This window comes from Typopeltis vanoorti, chromosome 11 (assembly GCF_054136105.1).
Source record: "Typopeltis vanoorti isolate ZY-2024b chromosome 11, IOZ_Tvanoo_1.0, whole genome shotgun sequence".
NCBI classification, from domain to species: domain Eukaryota; kingdom Metazoa; phylum Arthropoda; class Arachnida; order Uropygi; family Thelyphonidae; genus Typopeltis; species Typopeltis vanoorti.
The window spans coordinates 26,632,681-26,652,253 of record NC_143559.1 but is presented as its reverse complement, the minus strand read 5'-3'; the positions used below and the strand labels follow the sequence as shown (position 1 = coordinate 26,652,253).

The window sequence follows — 19,573 nt, the reverse complement described above, 5'->3', positions numbered from 1 at the left end:
ATCGCAGATATAAATGTATTAAATATTCATTGTGTTTTATGATTGCAAGAAATATATGTTAATCTCTTGTCGGATAAAAAGTGACACGAAGCAATATGCTCTAGTGAATATGGTATGGATTGCTCGAGTAAAAGACGTTTAACACTATCTCTTCAAACATTATACATGCATTAATCACTGAACGTGAATTTTTGAATTTTTTTTTAAACTTTACAAGATACTGATTGTATACAGAACTATTTGCAAGCAAAAAATTAATTTAAATGACAAATACAGTACAGTATTCTTTTGCCTTCCAAAACCAGATACCTTACTGACTTGGAGGACAGGAAAAAAAAATCATGAGGAAAGAGATGTTTTGTGAGACTAGAAATGGTTTGAATATATAATGAAAAACACATGTTTCTGTATATTACAATTTATTTGCTGTAAGCATGCTAATTTGAGTGGATCTCTCTCTCTCTCTCTCAGTAAGGACAGTATGCTTTATGAAGTCTTGTGTAAAGTCGGGAACATTAATTGGTACTGTGATACCGCTAATCGCTTGCTGGATTAGTTCCAAGTGGGAAGCTTTGCTCTCTGTTTGGATGTCGAATAGAACGGAGATGTTTCAGTAGTTTCGATAGTTCTGTCAAAGCAGCAAGGAAATACTATCATTTAGAATAATAATACAGGCATAATAGCGTCCTTCCGCCTACATGTTAAGTTCCTTTCAATTAAACCAAAAGTATTCTGAGTTTTACTGGTTGTTTTAACAACATGATTTTGGATTTAAATTCGTTATTAATCTTTTTATCAGAACGTAAATATACACTCATATTAGAAAACAGACCAATTTGAAAAAAAATTCTTTACATAAACAGACTTTTCGGTCATTGTCGCATGACAACTTCAACTCAATGATTAACGTAATAAATTAAATATAAAATGAGTGATGTGACATACACCAAGTAACAACTAAAAGTCTAAATGAGCCCCGCTGAAGGTTGAGAAAAAGAAAAAAAAAACATTCCAACATATAAGATAACTTAGTAATACTTTCATTTGTTTATTAAGTCATCGCTTTCACTTCAAGAAAAAATCTTTTGGATCTCAAAGCGGACTGCAAAGCTGTTCCATGAACCTTGAAAAGCACTTCACACAGACACCGGAAAATGCCTTCTTTGCTGGGTTTTACAGAAGAAAATTTACTTCAGTATCTCACACAAACGTTTTTTAAATCGCATGCTCTTGTGGAAACTACACTTTGATCAAACCCGAAGATCGGTATCCGCATCTCGAAGAACCGAGCATGCGTTGCTACTATGAATTAACATGCCCTCTCTTGCTCCCACAGAATTCAATGAAGAAATAATACATCTACAAATATCATTTCATAACGAAAAGGCTGAATAAAGAAGGCTGTGGTACTTCATATAAAAGTAAATCTTAAAAGCAATTACTGTCTTAGATTATCAGAGTTCTGCAAAATTGTTTTATTGAATACACACAATATATTTGTCGAAATTAATAAGTTGTACTCTGTGAAATAATTTCCCCCTGCAGCTTAAGGACCAATTTGCTCTCTATCATTTCAAGCGTATCACATGGTTCATTGCTATATTTAATTTATTCCGTTATTCATGTGTTTGTTTCATCTCGTTAAAAAACTAAAGCTAGTGACCGAAATTTTTCTTTGTGTACTTGTATTTTTCTATCCTTTTTTTCCAGCTGAAATTCGTTATTACCATAAATGTCCGAATTTTTATTCGGTGTTTCTAAAATCTGCTAATTCAGTTTATATTCATGAAATACTGCCCTTTCACCAAACCACAAACATTAACTACATCCACTTCCCACTCCTGTTTTACAGGAGTGGTCAGGTCATCCAACCATTAGTACTATTGAGTAGTTGTTTTTCCCTTTGACTTTCATATTCAGTATTCCTATTTACTGATGACAGCTGATTGCTGTGTAAAACTGCTGTGGATTCGATAGTATTTACGAGTATTCTCGTACATTCGCATAAGAATATCTGTGGTTATTTCTCATACGGCTCTCATAAAACCAGCTGTGATGGGAATTTAAGATTTCTTCTTTTACAAGTAGATGCAATTCTACTGTATTCAAATGAGAAATAATGAGAAAACAGTGTGCTGTTTTCGACGATAATATTAGATCTACAGATCACCCATACAGTTTCACTCGTCTCTCATTACATGATGTATTAATATCATTTTTTTTTTTTTTACATATGTTCTAAGATGAAGTATATTATTATGGGGCACAAAGCAAAAATATTGCAACCTTATTTACCATATTCAATTTTGGCGTTGGGTTCTGGCAGGCATGATATCATTGTGAGTTGCGACATATTATTCCCAGTTATCTAAGTAATGCTATTCAAGTGTAGTGCTTTTATGACAGGGGTTGTCAACACGATCGCAGTGATTGCTCATGTCTATCTAAGCATGACGCTTACTGTACGGATCTGTGCTGTGAGAAATCCTCACCATCTCCAACAAGCGCACAGCAAACGTTTAATAAGATAATATATCAAACATTAAAAATATGGCAGCTATCCATTTCTATACCTAAACCTAAATTTCCAAAACCCATTGAATGTAGCCATTCAAAGTTGATCGTTTTAATCATTCAAAACGAAAGGGGCGGGGGACAGCAAGTAAAAAAGGTTGATAGTGATGGTCACCGTTATCAATGCTGGTATTTCCGATTTCTGCGAGAAATAATTAAAAGTTGGTTTAAACAATGTTTTCTTCGGAAAAAAAGATGTATAGTCTAAAATTCGATTTATTAAACCCAACCGAAATTCGATTGGGTTGCAGTTTAACCGGTATGGCACTGATGGTATGGTCTTTGTTAGCAATCATACATTTTATGCTTGAATGTCTAAAAATACACATTTTTTTTTCCTTTAAAAGAAGCATGAACGCTAATATTTACGTTCAGCTAGTCCTTAGCATCATTTTTGCTGTTGATATAAGACTATTTTCTCTTCTAGACGTTTCAATTAAGGATTAATCGATAAAAAACGGAGCTGTTGGTTGTTGTTGTTGTTTTTTTTGACTCAAGAATTTTTTTTTTTTCTTGAAACAGAAAAACTGTTTGGAGAACACACGCAACTGACAAACAACAAACGGTACGTCAATAGCGTATACATGCGGAATTCAAATGATTCTGAACTCCTTTAAGAATAATCTCTCTCTCTCTCTCTCCCCGGTCCTTTACGTAGGTTTGTTTCGCTTATCCATCCCTGTCAGATATACTGCTACGACGACTACATGTAACAAATGCATGTCGCTTATCGTAATTCGCATACTTTAATATTAAAACTATAAAAGAATAATGCAACTGTATAAACATACCATATATAATATTAGAGCTTTGTAAACGACAACGCGAATGCTAAAGAAGGTGCACAGAATAAAATAGGCAAACAATTTTAGAAAAAAGACGTGTTGAAAAATCTGTCTCCCACTACTTAAACTCTTATGAAATTATTCCCAAGTATTAAAATATATGTCTCGTCATTTGCTTTTTGTATATGTACTTAAAAGAAGATGCCTTGTTATTATTTGGATTTACGGCTGAAGCAACCAAAGCTGAGGCCCGTTTGTTTTTCTAGATAGTTTACCTGTTTTATTTGGATGAAAATACTGAGTTTCCGGGAAGGGAAACTCTGTTAGCGCTGTATGAAACCGAATAGCTCACCTTTAGTTGAAAAGTTCATACAAAATTCTTCCTGTCTTAACCAGGATTCGAACCCAGGTCTTTCAACCAAAAAGCTTCATCGATGCCGAATGAGTTACAGAGGGTGAATTTGCCGACACGCTGTGATCTACTTTCACGAAGCAATCGTACTCGAAGTAGCGAGCGTTGATGGTGCAAACTATTATATAACTGTGTAAAGATAGACTTGGTGAGTTTAGGTAACGAAAGCAGGAGGGAAAGTGCCTAGTCTCTCTCTCTCTCTCTCTCTCTCTGTGTGTGTGTGTGTGTGTCGCTTGACCGACGAGAACTTCAGAAAGGCATGTATTCATAATAAACTACACTAGATATATTAGACATTCAGAAATTCATTTAAGCATACAAAGGAAGATATTTGAGACTGTCACAAAGATAAATGTGAATAAATTTCATTTTATGGGATTTTCCATAATACCACCCTAAAGAAGTCATCGTTACAATTCAGCGTGTTGTATTCAGTTTATTGCCAGTAGGCTCAAGTTGTATTTAAGCCAATAATAAGATAATAAATTATAAGATACTAATTTATTATCTTATTACATCCCAAATGAGTTATATTTGATTTACATTAATCATCCATTTAGATTTCACTCTGCATAATGATCATGAATGTATTTGCAAGATTTAGTTGGAGTATCTTATATATATATATATATATATATGAAAAACTACACTATAAATCGACTATGCAGTCAGAAATGTTCGTCCGAAGATATATGATTAAATTTCCCCAGCTGTTAAATGATAAACTGCGAAAGTACTTCCGTATTATCCACTCGCCTTGCAACATAGTGGAAGGTGAACGAGTTTTAACGAAAGGACGCGTCACCACCTAAATAACAGAAAAGATAAGACATGAAGCACCTAGACATGTCAGGTGTGCTTCGTATTCCCACCTGTCGGAAGTGCAAACGCTTGTTGGTTAGGATGTTTAAAAGCCTTAAGTGAAGTCTAGTGCCTTTGTTTTGTAACAGCCGTCTGTAGGAGCGATTTCGTTTGGTGGCGCCCGAAGTGAAACGAGGAAAATAAGAAAAAAAAAAAAGTACTGCCGTAGGGGGGGAAAGAGAATGAAAATTTGATCTAAATTCATAAATATGATTTTTTTTTCTATTAAATGTTTATAGGCTTACATCAGAGTACATGGCTATTTAATTCCTCTTAAGGACACTCAAGAGGAGTCGCGATATTTGCTCTTCGGTCCGAAAGATTTCGGTGCAATTCCTGTAGAACACGTGGTTCATTTTAAAGCCTTTCAGTGAGGGTGGATTAGTCATTTTCATGCGGTGTTGGTAGAGTTTTTTCTTTCGGAAACACTCGCTGTCGTCCTACAAAAGAGGGTGAAGAACTTTCCATTAGAACCTACATTTGCCTCACACGTAGTCTTCATTGTTTCGGCAGCCATTCTAATCAGCAAACCAACCAATATTATTATTTTAAAAACTCGTGGACGTTCTACTTTAATTACACAACGTACGTAAGACGAAGTTCAAGAATGCATTTTGGCTCATAAAAAAAGTTGGACTTTACCTTGACTACTATGATGTAACATGGTGTTTTCAAGAACCAAACTAAAGATGACTGATTTTGAGGCAGTTTCTGTTTGGTTCTTGATTTTTTTTCCGGGTCATCATAGTCAATGAATCTCCATTTATTCCTTTTTTCAATGTTTATCTATATTCTTCATCTTCAGTAACGTCTCTCTCTCTCTCTCTCTTAAACGCTTCCTTGGTTTTCCTCTATTAAGAGAGTTATTATTTCAATTCTTATTTGACTTCTGGTCCTTCTATCACTGTTTTCATAAATTTCATTCCCACTGTTTGAACATTTTTGCCTGTTTCAGTCGCTTTCAGTTTGTATGGTTCAGAACAAATCGATTCGCCATTCGATTTTTTCCAAATCAAAATTTGGAGCTTTTCAGAAAAAAAAAAACATGTAGAAACCTAAAATACCTTATAGTAGTTTGTGTCAAAAGGTAGGCACATCAGAAAATTATAACTTAGAAATTATGTACTTCCCATTATAATGGATTGAACTTTAAAAGCAATTCTTTCGATCTGGTTTTACATGAATATACAAACTCTGCCAGACTGTGTCATCGTAATAGTTCTTGATTTTCCTCTTTCCTTTTTTGAGAGAATCCCACATATTTAATACAATTCACAATTTTATTGGTCTCTAACTACTCATTTTTTATCTTATTTCTGATTCAAATTCCAACAGCATTTGTTCCTCTTTTGTAAGATAACGTGAGAAATGTTATAGGCCATTCTCAGGAAGGCTAAATTAGTTAGTCTTAGGCAGATAGATCCCAGTCGGCGATGACCTTTGGCTGGAAACACCTGAGTTTTCGCATTCTGTCTATAACGCAAAGAACCTTTATAAGGGCTTTTCAGCTGAATTCAGTATCATAAGGAAGTGCCGGTTTGCCTATTTCCCTATTGGAAAATAGGCAAACCGGCCAGAACACGTAATTCGCAGATATAATACAGTAGCATCATATCCATTTCTCCAACAACACTAAAAGTAATCCACCTGCGCTTGAGAAAAATAAATAAATATATAAGATCCAATAAAAACCCTCCTCTATATCCATTTTCATTAACATACATGACATCAACACTAACATAAATGCATACCACCATTGACAATCATCCAAGTCAAATCTTGTATTTCTGCAATCACAGCAAGCAGCAAATATTATCATACAACCATCATAATCTCAACTTGCAACAGAAGGAAACATAAATTCAAAAATCTACTCGTCATACGATTCCTTCGGCAACAAAGGTGGTATTTACGCATTCATGTGCCCAGACATGCCATACCAGAAAATATCATGTCCCCCGTGTCTTCACATTTTTCTGGTCTTCCATAGTTCAAAATCTGGTTGATGTATTCTATTCTATCAAATTCGTTTATTGTCTATACAGTACTTAGACCTCTAGAAATGATCCACAAGTTACTGTTCGTGAAATATGATTTGATCTTTTACTTATAAATAGTATCTAACCATCCTGAATTTGCTTATCTCTGACAACAAATTTCTCCAATTCCAGTACTGACGGCGCAAAAACAGACCACCTTTCACTAATCTGAAAACATCACACTCCATGTCTCCATTAATTTTTTTGCTAGAAAGACATGAGAATAATTCTAACTCTCCCCCCCCCCTAAAAAAAGTCTTCTGATTCCGATTATATGCATCCAACTGCCTTCGAAATCGATTTCACAGAATTACTCCTTTGTACTCCACAAGTTAACTCATACCAAAAAAAGCAGAAATAAGTCTCTAGTCGAACTCTCGATCTACGACGCTCACTCTGACCTTTCAAAAAACAACGAAGAAAGGATCAACAACCACTTCTTCACTGCTTAAAACTCACCAGTTAATCAACAACGACTGATACGAATTCACACTACTCACGATCTACAAGAGATCTACTCAGCGTTACTCATTTACAAACATATACACTGAAAATAATGAGCGAATTTATCTCTTCTTTTGCAGGCAATCTTCCTCCTGCAGATGTTATGATCTTAGTTCAGATCTATAGAAACCACAAAAGTACCAAGCTAGCTTTACCATATCTTCTTTCATCTCCAATCTTCATTTTCTGGAACGGATTTGCTCCTGTAGTTTTCTGTTACAGACAAAAAAAAAATATTATTGTTGGTGATGGTGGGAAGAGTTGAGTAGTAGGAGGAACGATTGGATATGTGTGGCGGAGTGGAGTGGAGAGCGCTCCTGCGATGAGTCCTTGGATGTGTCATGTAATATTATTACTAATTAAAAAAAAGTCACTTTTAAGAAATGCAGAAATCTGACCAGGCCTTCTGACCTAATGTTCCTTCTATGTTTTTTCACACTTAATGACGCACTGTATTAATACAAAGGATTCTGCAAACTCTCGTGCGTGGAATTGATATTAGATTTTATTTAGAAAATATAATAAAATAATTTTTTCTGAATGGATAGGTAGATCCATATTATTCTGAAAACTAGTCATTTTTCTGTCTGATGATAAATATCTTCTGAAACATTATTATACGACAAATAAGCAGAATAAACTTCAATGTTGTATGTAACGGTTGACTTCACATATTTCGCCTTGCATATTCATTCTGGAGAGAACATTTGCCATGCTATTTCTCATCCACTTTAGTCGCATTCTTTTCCATATCCATAAATGCCGTATGACGATCTTTTTTTTTTTAATCATTCTCAATATAAACATTAAACTATATTTCGTATGCATCTTAAATACATGCATGTATGCAACGGAAACTATAGCGTGCATATAGAAATTAAGATAACATATAATAGTTCATGAAAAGTCTGAATACAAAAGGATAGTTAGAGTGAATAAAAGTTTAAAGTCTGACAAAAAAAATTCTTTAAATAATAATAGCAATGAAATTTTGGAAATCTAACGAGAGATGATGATAACTAAGCAACAATCAAAGTAAGAAGAAATGTCCTCTAAGAAAGCAAGGGAAGCAATTAAAAATAACTGAAATTAGAAGAAAAAATATATATATATACATATATATATATATATATATATATATATATATATATATATATATATATATATATATATATATATGTTAAAGATACCAAGCTATTTTAAACCTGGTTTTTACTCCATTTCCCAAGTAAGCAAAGAGACAACTAAACCAGGTTTAAAATAGCTTGGTATTTTTAACATATATTATTCCCAAGGTAAAAAACTTCCTATATATATATATATATATATATATATATATATATATATATATATATATATATATATATATATATATATATATATATATATATATATATATATATATATATACTGTATATAGGAATATATATATATATATATATATAGAGAGAGAGAGAGAGAGAATTTCAGGAAACTAGCAGGGATAACAATCTAAAATGTATTCATATGAATAAGGGGTTGAGGTATGAAAAAAAGTAGAGAAGCTAGAAAATCCATAGCAGGAAATACAAGAAAGAAAGAAAGAAGGGGGAAAAAAGCACTATAAGCATGAAGGAGTAAAAATGAAAGAAAGAAGAAATGAAAGAAAAGTGCAGAATTCTGAATATATTAAGAAGAGTTAAACCAATTCAGAAATTATATTTAAACAATAAATAAGAAAAGTGATATCAGTGATATGTATTTTATTTATTATAAAATTAATTAAAAATAAGGGATTAATAAAGTGAACCTGAACGCGGAACAAGCGAAACTAATGAAAGAAAGAAAGGAAAAATATATGAAAAGAAAGCAATTTATCGTCATATCTTTAAAATCAGAATCAACAACTCACTCCCATATTTTGCAATTTGAAAATATAAAACTTAAATTATGAGAAGTCGGTTGTTCCAAAACCGCCGAGAGTTAACGATTTCTGTTGACGACAAGACTATGTATCTTGTTAATGAAAGCCTATATATCTATATATAGAATTTCATGAACAAAGACGAAAGATAACTAACATTTTTTTTCTACGTAAGTAATCATATAGAAAAAAAAAATGTTATTTATTTTTTTTATTCCTTTAGCTGACAATGTTGGTTATCATTGAGCTCTAACAAGGCTATGTTTACGGATTTTTTTTTTTTTTTTTTTTTTTTTACTGGAATTACGTGAGAGGCACACGCAAAAGCACATAAGACTTTCGTCTAGAATCCTAAAGTAAATACGATAATCGATAGTTTCTAAGGTGGGGGATAGCACTGCGATACAAAGAAGAGCCATGTGATGCACGCGCCACCAGGGAGTTGTATCTGGCAGATGTGCGTATCCCTCATGCGAGACCTGACGATTCCGCCACCGGAACTCCTTGTGCTAAGGAGCCCGTCCCTTAGGCAGGGCGAGGTGCCGCAGCCGGCCTATACAACCACTATCGCACAGATGTTCGCACACGCCTGGCAAGGTGTGCAGCCGCCATATGCTTTTGACGAAGACGTTCTTTCATACGAAGAGCTCCAGCAGCCAGTATCCCCTTTTCCTTCTAGCTTCTTTGTTGTCAGGTCGCAGCCACGCGCCACTTGTTACAGGGAGAATTCTGATTGGCTGAGAAGACCTGCTGCACGCGACCAGGCACGCGACGTGTTTCTGTCCTTCGCTGAGCTCCGAGCTTTCTTCTCCTTATAGACACTTTAGACAACATTTGGCGTTGCAGCCGTCGTCTTTCATTGTGTGACGTTGGGCACGTGCTTGTGACAGCTGCAGAAAACCTGTATACGCACGTGTGTTGGCCAATGTGCCGTCATCTGCTGAACATTCCACCACACAATCTAAAACAAAGCTAGGGTGGAAGGTGTGTAAGGGGAAAAAAAATAGAAGGAGGAAAAAATATGGCAAAGTTTTCGTCAACGTGCCCATTTTTGCACTTACTTTCTAACAAGCGCTTCTGGCATCTGCTTCATGAGCCTCCCATCGCACAATGTCCGCACAGAAGCTGGAACGAGGAAATTCTCATTTCCGGGATGGTGATTGCCAGAAGTTTCGAATCATTTCCACCACTGCCGCTTAAATAAATAAATGAAACGCATAACGAGGCCTTCAACGTTCCTGCAGTATCTGTGTTGTTTGATACGAACAGAAAGCGAAGCGCATAAATCTTTAACATCCTAACCTATGCATCGAACCTGTTCCTGAAAACCATAATACCGATATATATTTGATCATGTTCATACATTCTATTGTTCCTTTCTGCGTCATTTGGCTTTTGCCTCTCCGTATATCAGTGATATAGGCAGGACTTTCTTAATCGGAAGGTTTCTGAGGTTTGATCTTTCGTAAGAGTTTCATCTTCCAAGAAAATGCAGATTATGTTTTCTTTAAATTAACTTCTTTTTGTGCTATTATCTGTCGATATACAATCAACTGGTTGCAAAAATTCGATGCACGTCAACCACAATGACAATAATAAGCCAATGCACCTTCCGTCATTTTGGTGTCTTTTACAGAATTATAAGGATGAGGGAGAATATTATTATTATTATTATTATTATTATTATTATTATTATTATTATCTGAGACCTCCAAGGAGTCAAGGACTCATCAAGGGAGACTATAAATTACCCAACCCAGCTATCATTCCTTCCTTTGAATTCATTTACTCATATCCTTTTTATAGCAAGCTGTACGCTGATCTATGTGTGTGTGGACGAAGAGCACATGTAATATTTATTTGTTTACTTATTTGACAGGTTGATCAAGTGTAATAGCATCACCAACCTGCAGGCTGTAGATTCAAATCCCACTAAGGCACTAATGTTTCTGAATATCAGAACGTGGTACATGATTTGAACTGTCCCTTGTGAAATCACAATTAACCCAAGAAGCCAGAACTAGCATAAAAAATACCATATTTGGTCTCTAGATTAGATTTCGCGATATGAAAAATAACATTTTTTAGCTTTAAAAAAATAAATTCATGTTATCATAAATCATCTATGAACTATGATCTAATTAATGATCTATGACACTGCTTTGCAATGAGTTAAAAAATAAATAAATTATACAATTAACAAACAACAAGAAGAGGGTTTCGATTTCGCAGTCCGTACATATATAACGAAACATAATCAGTTGAAAAAAAGCAGCTTGGTTAAACCCCATCAATGAGCCTACATAGCGAAGTCAGAAATACGCATATTCTTCCAAGTTAGCTAAGTATCCCCACCCCCCACCACCATTCTGGTTCGAATCCTGTCTTGGAGCAAAGGAACCTTTAGTCTTTCTTTCATTCTCCTTGCCACAAGACTGTGTAAGGGAACATAAACATATCTGATAGGCAAAAATACTCGCCTTTTTTTATTTATTTAAATCTAGCAACAGTTCGATTTTCTTTCGTTCCAGATTTATTAACGACTAGATTTTCTATAATTTATTATGTCTCTTTTTATATATGATAATTTACGAAATCTATTATTGTTAATCTCAGTGAGGTATATGACGTGTTTATAAATGTTACTATAGTCAAAATGTAGAGCATGAATGAAACTAGTATTTAATTAATGTTTGACTCGTAACTATATGAAGAAATGAGGTAATATGAGAATACAGAAGGAACTTCGTTCGACCTACTTGATTGTTCTTCCGCATGTGGAAGAAAGATGCCTTTTACATTAGAATAAACGACATCGCTCTCTTTCTTAGTTGGGGTATTTAAAATAAATAAATAAAAACTAGGTTCAAATCTCGTATTCTACAGCCCTTCTACTGTAGCTAAGTCAATCAGTTTCACACAGAGGTGGTGAGATGTTTCTCTTTGCAACACATATCTGACACTTGAAATGCGTCAAGAAATACTACAGAAAAATACAAATATTCAAGTTTCTGAAGGTCGATCTAGAAATGTCTAGATTCTCCATCTAGACATTTAATCACGTGAAGGTATAGATGAAGAATACACTCTTTGAAAATATCTTCAATATGAATGAATCACATGTAGGAATATGATGCCACTGTTATTATTTTTCCCCCCTATCCCTAATAGTGTAATAATCGGAAAATATTTAATTCTTGGATACTTCCATTATGTTTGTATATATATATATTTCCATAACTGTACAAAGCCTGTCTGAGAAAAAAACTGGAAGATATAAAAATAATTCTAAGATGTTTAATTAATCCTTTCAAATGTGAAAGAGAGAGAGAGAGAGAGAGATTATTTTATAAGCATAAAATAAATATTCTCTATTTTACTAAATGGCTGTTATGATAATATGAGATTTCAGTAATTATTTTTCAGGTGTTGATTTTAATTTACTTGCATATTTTATTTAAAATAAATTACTTTTTCAAGCAAATGAAACTGGCTGAGGTAGAAATCGTGAGGTCTGAGCAGATCATACCAAATATGAACAAAATACAAATTTTAATAAAATAAATATTTTGTCCTTACAAAAGATTCAAAAAATACGAACTGTTTATAAGAATGAAAAATATTCATTGTTTTCTGCTATCAATTTGAATCTTAATGCGAACATCCAGACTGTATAGAAATACGAGAGAAGTTTTATCTCCCTATTTGGAGGAACAGGAGAGAAGGAAATTGTCTATTCTCATGCTTTGTCCGCCAAGATTTCCTGTTCGGAAACACACACACACCTCAAAGGTAGGGTAAAACACTTTTCTTAAAGCCCGTAGCATCCACTGAAGCGTACCGCCGTCAGCCGTAGTTGTGCTGCTGTCAATAGAGCTCATTATGCACCCCCCCCCTCTAATGTATGCGGGGAACCGGAGTATATAAGCGTCAGTAGGGGCGCGCGACAGCAGCATTCGGAACCAGTCGCTTGTTGGATACTAGTCAGTGTGCTGTGTGTTCGTAGGATGCCCGTGTACTGTGGATACATACCCTAGTCGCCCGGAGCTTACCGCTGGATGTGCCTTATACAGAATGTCACGTGATCTTGCTCTACCTCTGTGATTCTCTACTTGTGGGATGTTGTGCAAATTTTCGTTTACCATTTTGGATATTTTTAACATTACGTGTGTTTCAAACTAGAAACGACGCACGCAGCGAAGTTACTACGGACGCGCGAACTCAACTTTACTCTGGGTGTCGTTACAGCCGGCTGTCAATCAAGAAGTGAGGGCGGAGTCTAAGTTGACCTACAGCGGGGCTGCGTGTTCGTCCATCGACGCGACCAGAACTTCGGGAAAGCAGGAGAGTGCAGACGGCAACGCAATGGGGAGGCGAAGAACAGTGCCTCTGGTTACGTTTACCGTGCTATTCCTGGCTCTTGTAGTCGAAAAGGTAACTACTACTTGATATTCTGTCCTAACTTTTACAAAATTCTTTTGCGCTTCAGTATGATATTATGTATCACTTGCGTAGAAATGCTGTCGCTTAGGCTTAGCTATAATTAACGTTGTAAACTACATTTAAAGGTTCGCGTCAGGCTTAGTCACCTTTCTCGGCCGTAGTGGTTCGGGAGCGGCCGCAAAGTGCCATCCCGTCCAATACAGGCCCAAGGCAGACGGTCTCTTATAGTATCCTCCCTCTTCTGTTGCAGGTCTACGGAACAGGTGTGTTCGAACTTCGCTTGTTGTCTTTCTCTAATGACTACGGCAGGGATGCTGAAGGTGGTTGTTGCAACGGCCTTAGGACTTCTCATGGAATATGTTCTGGTGTGTGTAGCACGAAATTTCGAGTATGTCTGAAACATTATCAGACAACCATCGATCCTAACCCGCCATGCACTTTCGGAGAAGTATTGACACCAGTGTTAGGCAACAATTCTGTGCAAATGACAGATGTGGCCGGTCCTGGATTTAATAATCCCATACGATTTTCATTCGACTTTTCGTGGCCTGTAAGTATTCTGTAGATGTTATATTTTTAAGTTTAATATAAGAAATTTTTATATATTTTACTGGGGATATTGTACAGAAATAACGTTGAAAGAAAGCACTTATTTTGCTCCGTAATATAAATGCGCGAGTTCGCTAAAAAAATTTTTACGATTACGAAATAAGTAGTTTGAAAATGTTTAAGTTCGCTCTCGCAATTCTTTCCGCAAATATGGACCCATTTTATGCTAATTTATGCTTTTACTGATACCGAATAAGCACAGAAATACGGAAAGATTCTAAAATCATTAGTGTTTAACAAATTCACTCCTCCTTAGTTGAAAATCAATTTTATATAATTGAGATTCGATGAAAATGCACTATCTAGTTGAAATAAGCCTATATTTGTTGGGATAGTTGAAATTATGTCATTTAAACTGAATAGCAATATTTTTTCATGCATAAAATAAGCAGCCATCATTTTTCTGTCAGCTCATTTGGAATTTTCGAAGCTGTGAATGGAATAATTATTCATGCCTAATTAATAAGTTAGCCTGAATGGCAATAGCACGTTAAACTGTTGATTGATAAAGTAGTAATGCAATTAAACCGGTGTGTGTGTGTGTGTATATATATATATATGATATTTAGTTTTCTAAGTTGTTAAAACTGCACGAGTAGTGATTCTTTTGCCGTAGCAGGTAGTAAGATAAAAATGCATTGCACACACCACTGTTGTCTGTCCTGATGGACAGATATTTGGCATCTTGCCAAAGTTACTTACTACCGTGAGAATAGGAACTCTCGCCAAATTATTAGCAGTAAATTTAACGTATTCCCAATGCCTGGCTTTGTATAAACATAATACATACTGTACATTGTGTGATTTGTGTATATACAAAGAGTACAGTATTACACATAAAATAAAAAAAATGTGAAAGGGGGAATAAGTGTTGTTTTTAGGTAATGTAGTTATTTTTTTTTTAATCGAAGAATGAGTGGGACTAAGTACTATGTTTTTATTATAGGGAACATTCTCACTCATAATAGAGGCATGGCACGAAAGTGGATCAACTCCCATCGCATCAGGTAAGACTACGCCATTTATTTAGTATTGTAGAAAGTAGTTCGTTGCCGTAGCTTATAACGTACAGTACCGATATCAATCACGCTACTAGTGTCGACCTAGATTTGTCTGCCTGGAGTAGGAAGACAGTATATTTAGATGAAAGACACGGCTATCCGTGAGAACGTGACATGGGGGGGGGTCGAATAAGCGGTGGCAAACAAGTCCCTGTTCTGCTGACGAAGGTCGAAATCGTGGTGAGGTGCGACGACTGCTGAGTAACTAAGACACTAGAGGTAGGGCCGTACGGTAGCGACCTGCCGTGGAGACTGGCCAACAGGCTGGGTTCGCCGACTGTGGGAAAATGGCCGGCGGGCACGCGCTGTTAGATAATAAAGAACGATAAAGACTACAGGCTCAGCAAGGGCGCCCCTCGTGGACCAGTCCGTCTACTTTAGTAGTAACCCTGCCGTTCTCACCCTCACGGGTGGGAAGTTAAGTGTCAGTAGTTTTACTAGTTTGCTGAACGCATCTCGCTATGAATACTAGTAACTTGTAAAATAATAATGAGCATGTTTTAAAAAATGCTAGTCAAATCAATATTTTTGCTCATGATTCACGTATTAATTTCAATTCTTTTTGAATTATGATATCAAATTTTGGCTGTGGTCATCATTAATCACTTGCCTTATCAATGCAGCTTGATTGCCAAAGCAGTTATTTAGTTAACTTGAGATTCATATAATTAACTGAATTTAACTATCCTAAGAGTAATCCTACACGTTCAGTAATGGAACGTTAATTATCCCCTTAAGCGTTTAACTCAAATCCTTTTTTTTTTTTTTCCCTCTCTTTTGGGTGGACTTAAAGCCTTCTCCAGAAGTATTCGACTCCAGGCTAAACGTTAACGGTAGCCCCTTATGACCGCATCATGACCGTGGGAACCCTGGTAACCTGTCCACTAAGGACGGAGATGGTCAGCTGGCCATATGGCGCTCTGTCTCGCGCTGCTACCCACGTCTCGTGCAGCTAGCCTATCAGTCCCTCTTCGAGCTCTCCCTCCCCAAGGCCGAGGCCTCAACAAAGGTCGCTCCTAATCCTCAAGCTACGGAAAGGGGAGCGTGAGAAAGTTGTCTTGAAAGAGCAGTCGTTCGTCTTGTGTTGGTGTGACATCGCGTCTTGGTAGCATTCTAGTCAGGTTAGGCAATATGGCTGACAGCGGTCTCTAGAAGAGAAAAAAATCGTTTGGGGAAACCGGTGTCTCCCGACCTTATTTCATATCAAAAAAGATGCTCCAGAGAAACCTCCCATGTTAACGTTGACTTCATTGATAAAATGTAAATAAATATTCCGCACATGAAATCGATTTAATAAAGTTTTATTAGTGTATTTGTTTTAATAATGAAAACCATCTGCTTAACAGTTAGATGAAATAATTGAAATATCAGTTTCTCATACGAATCTCTTATCAGAAATGTTTAGTATTATCGATCTGTATGATACATTTTTTTTTCATATTAAACTTTCTTACGCATACAGGTAAGAAAGCTTAATTAACGAATTCTAGATGCTTTTGCGACAATGAAACACTTTCTTGCATGTTTACCGGAAATTGCCAAATTTTCCTTATCTACAAGTTTTTATTCAATGACTTCTTTTATTATAAAAAAAATTGACTTTTTTCCTTTTCTAAAATCCATCTGGACTACGGAGTGTAGTCTAAAGTTCAAAGGACTAAAATCAAGGCAAATTTTGTCAGTTCATTCTGCCACCTTGCCGGATTATTATAAAAAAAAGGGGGGGGGGGATCTAGTAAGTAAACTTTGAGAAAGGAGGGGGGGAGAAGAAACAAGAAGTTAAACCTAACGTGCATAGGTATTAATTTTTTTCCCTTCGTATTTTCGTACGCTAAGAACATTAAAAAATAGATATTTACTTTTTGTATTAATCATCGCACAATTTCAGTGATTTTTTTTTTTAATGTATACTGTATTCTTTGATACGTTTAGGGAGAAGACTTATTACTCGCTTGGCAATCCAAAGATGGTTAGATGTGAGTCCTGACTGGACTCAGGACACCCACCGAACTAATCATACCACTATGACTTACTCCTTTCGAGTGCTTTGCGAAGACAATTATTATGGAGAAGGATGCGCTAAACTTTGCCGTCCTCGAAACGACAAGTTTGGTCACTACACCTGTAGTCCAACTGGCGATAAAGTCTGCCAGGCAGGATGGAGCGGCGAATATTGCGTGAAAGGTCAGTATGAAATAGTCAACCACCATTTGTTATTTCAAAAACTTGTTTCCTTAATTTTGTTTCTCCAGAACTGATATATGCACGTTTTATATAGAAATCAATTTTTTTAATATTTTGCTTTAATTATTTAACAGTTGCTTAATTAATATAACTTTGATTTTCAAGGGGACGTCGTAGTCGCCATGAGTGATTATTCCGCAGTCTTGGGGATCTAGTGGCAGCTGGCAAATTCTGAACAATGGTCCTCCAGCTGTCGATAGCATAGAGCAATAGGGTGGGAACGAAGGTGAGGGAATATAAGGGAGGCCTTCCCTTTTAGATGAGGGAAGTGGAAGAGACCTATGGGAAGTTAAGGGGACATGCAGTCTTCGTAGCACATCTGGCTATGGCGTCACGTCCTATCCCGTTACCTTGCCCAGTATGATTCGTAATATAATGGATGCTTTCCTGCCGTCGTCTCTTTATCTTGTTCTACTTGAAAGAAACTTTGAGAAAGGATGGGGGGGGGGGTAAGCGAGAGAAACGAGAAGTTAAAGGAAACGAGTGGATACAATTTTCTGTTCTTTTTTGTCCATACGAAATAGCCTGTTTGCCACTGGCTGGGTGAAGGGCAACTAGCACTTGGTGACGGAGAGACAAACAAACATACTGTTTACAGACGCTATGACAAAGAAGACAGTAGTCAAACAGTGTCTCCGTGGGAACGCACTGAGACAATATTAAGGGAAAAGCCAGGTCAGTCAAATAGGGTGACCATAATGGCTATAAAAGTGAAAGGCCATAAAACCATTAAAGCAATGCTTAAGCCGAAGACTGCGGGAAACAAAAGGACAACACTGATGGCGGTATATTACATCCCCTTGCTTCATAAAGATTATAGTTAGTTGCAGTAGTGGCGTTTTATCTAATGATTATTGTCTCTTTACAGCTGTGTGCCTTCCTGGATGTCATGAGCAGCATGGTTTCTGTGACCAACCAAATGAATGCAAGTAAGTATTAGTTCATTTACCATTTTTAGTTTCTGGAAGAGTGTTGAGAGTGGACTGCAAAAATGGTGCTAATAGACTATTTCTAAAGACAATGCATTTTATTTTCAGTGTTAATTTTTATTTAAGCCAATTAACGATAAGTTAATTTCTCCCAATAGTATTATGTTAATTATTTACTTATATACTGGCAGATTAATAGTCTTCAGTGTGTTTTGTTAGTAACGATCTTCTTTTAAATATAAAAAAGTTTTTTCTTTTCTTTTTTTTTTTTTTTTTTTTGCCAAAATTTGACTCGCTGTTGTGGGACAACGTTTGGTTGAGTAACATTGGCGCTGTCAGCCAGGTGTTACAGTATGGTTCATTGTTGGCCTCGACCATGACCAATTTTCATGGAGGGGAAGTATAATACACATACTAACATTAGAGGTGGAGCATAGCTAAATAGTTGCCTCTTAGTGAGAAAGTCAAGTTTTATACGCATGTGTTGTGCGTAAAATACTTATTTCATTACATAAGTATAACTATTTTATATTTAACATGCAAGGTGTGACGATTAAATTCCAAGACATCCTACAAAATGAACAGCCAATCCACTCATATTGCATTTATTGTTAACAAGTGTAATGACGCATATAAGAGGGTCAGTACCGAACTAAATTCAACTGAACCTTAAACAAATTCACTACGACGGATAGATTTTGTTAGTATGGGAGAGGGGAGTTATGTGATAACATATTTGCATGACAAAGCCTCCGCCGTTCATGAACCATTGCAACAGTCGATTATTTATCATGCCTCCAAATTCATTTCGTGACTTTTCTTAATCATAACTAAAAAAAAAAAAAATACTATTAAAGAGCATATAGGCTGAACACTTAAGCATGTGCGATATCCAGTAAATCAACTGTTTTGGGGAGAGAATGAAGAAAAATGTACTGGTGAGGCAGAAATAAGTTTTTTTTTTTTTTTTTTAGCAGGAAATAAATGGTTGCTAGTTTACCTTTTTTTTTTTTTCATGTTTTCTTACTTGCTTATCTTTAAATTGATCGCTAATACACAATACAAATAATTATCAGTCTATTACAATACTGTGAAACCAACATGCTGAAGATATATCGTCTGAATGTCATTACTTCCAGAAACCTTTTTTCTATGCAAACATGTTGCGGCATATTTTTGTGTGTTCTTAGTTTTATATTGTAACCATGT

General features: G+C 35.9%; 1 protein-coding gene across 4 annotated transcripts in view; it reads left to right on the top strand.

Moving 5' to 3' along the window:
• LOC150101395 (uncharacterized) overlaps positions 1–19,573 on the top strand; it is a 334,623-nt gene that overhangs the window by 307,451 nt on the left and 7,599 nt on the right. For 3 of the 4 annotated variants that reach the window (XM_090400549.1, XM_090400550.1, XM_090400548.1), the window contains exons 3-7: positions 13,327–13,512; positions 13,772–14,071; positions 15,077–15,137; positions 17,124–17,375; positions 18,304–18,364. In XM_090400549.1, coding sequence (XP_090256675.1) covers positions 13,444–13,512; positions 13,772–14,071; positions 15,077–15,137; positions 17,124–17,375; positions 18,304–18,364 — 743 coding nt within the window. In that variant the 5' untranslated portion in view covers positions 13,327–13,443. Of the gene's footprint in view, positions 1–13,260; positions 13,513–13,771; positions 14,072–15,076; positions 15,138–17,123; positions 17,376–18,303; positions 18,365–19,573 lie in introns of all 4 variants that reach the window. The other variant, XM_090400552.1, reaches the window with a different exon arrangement.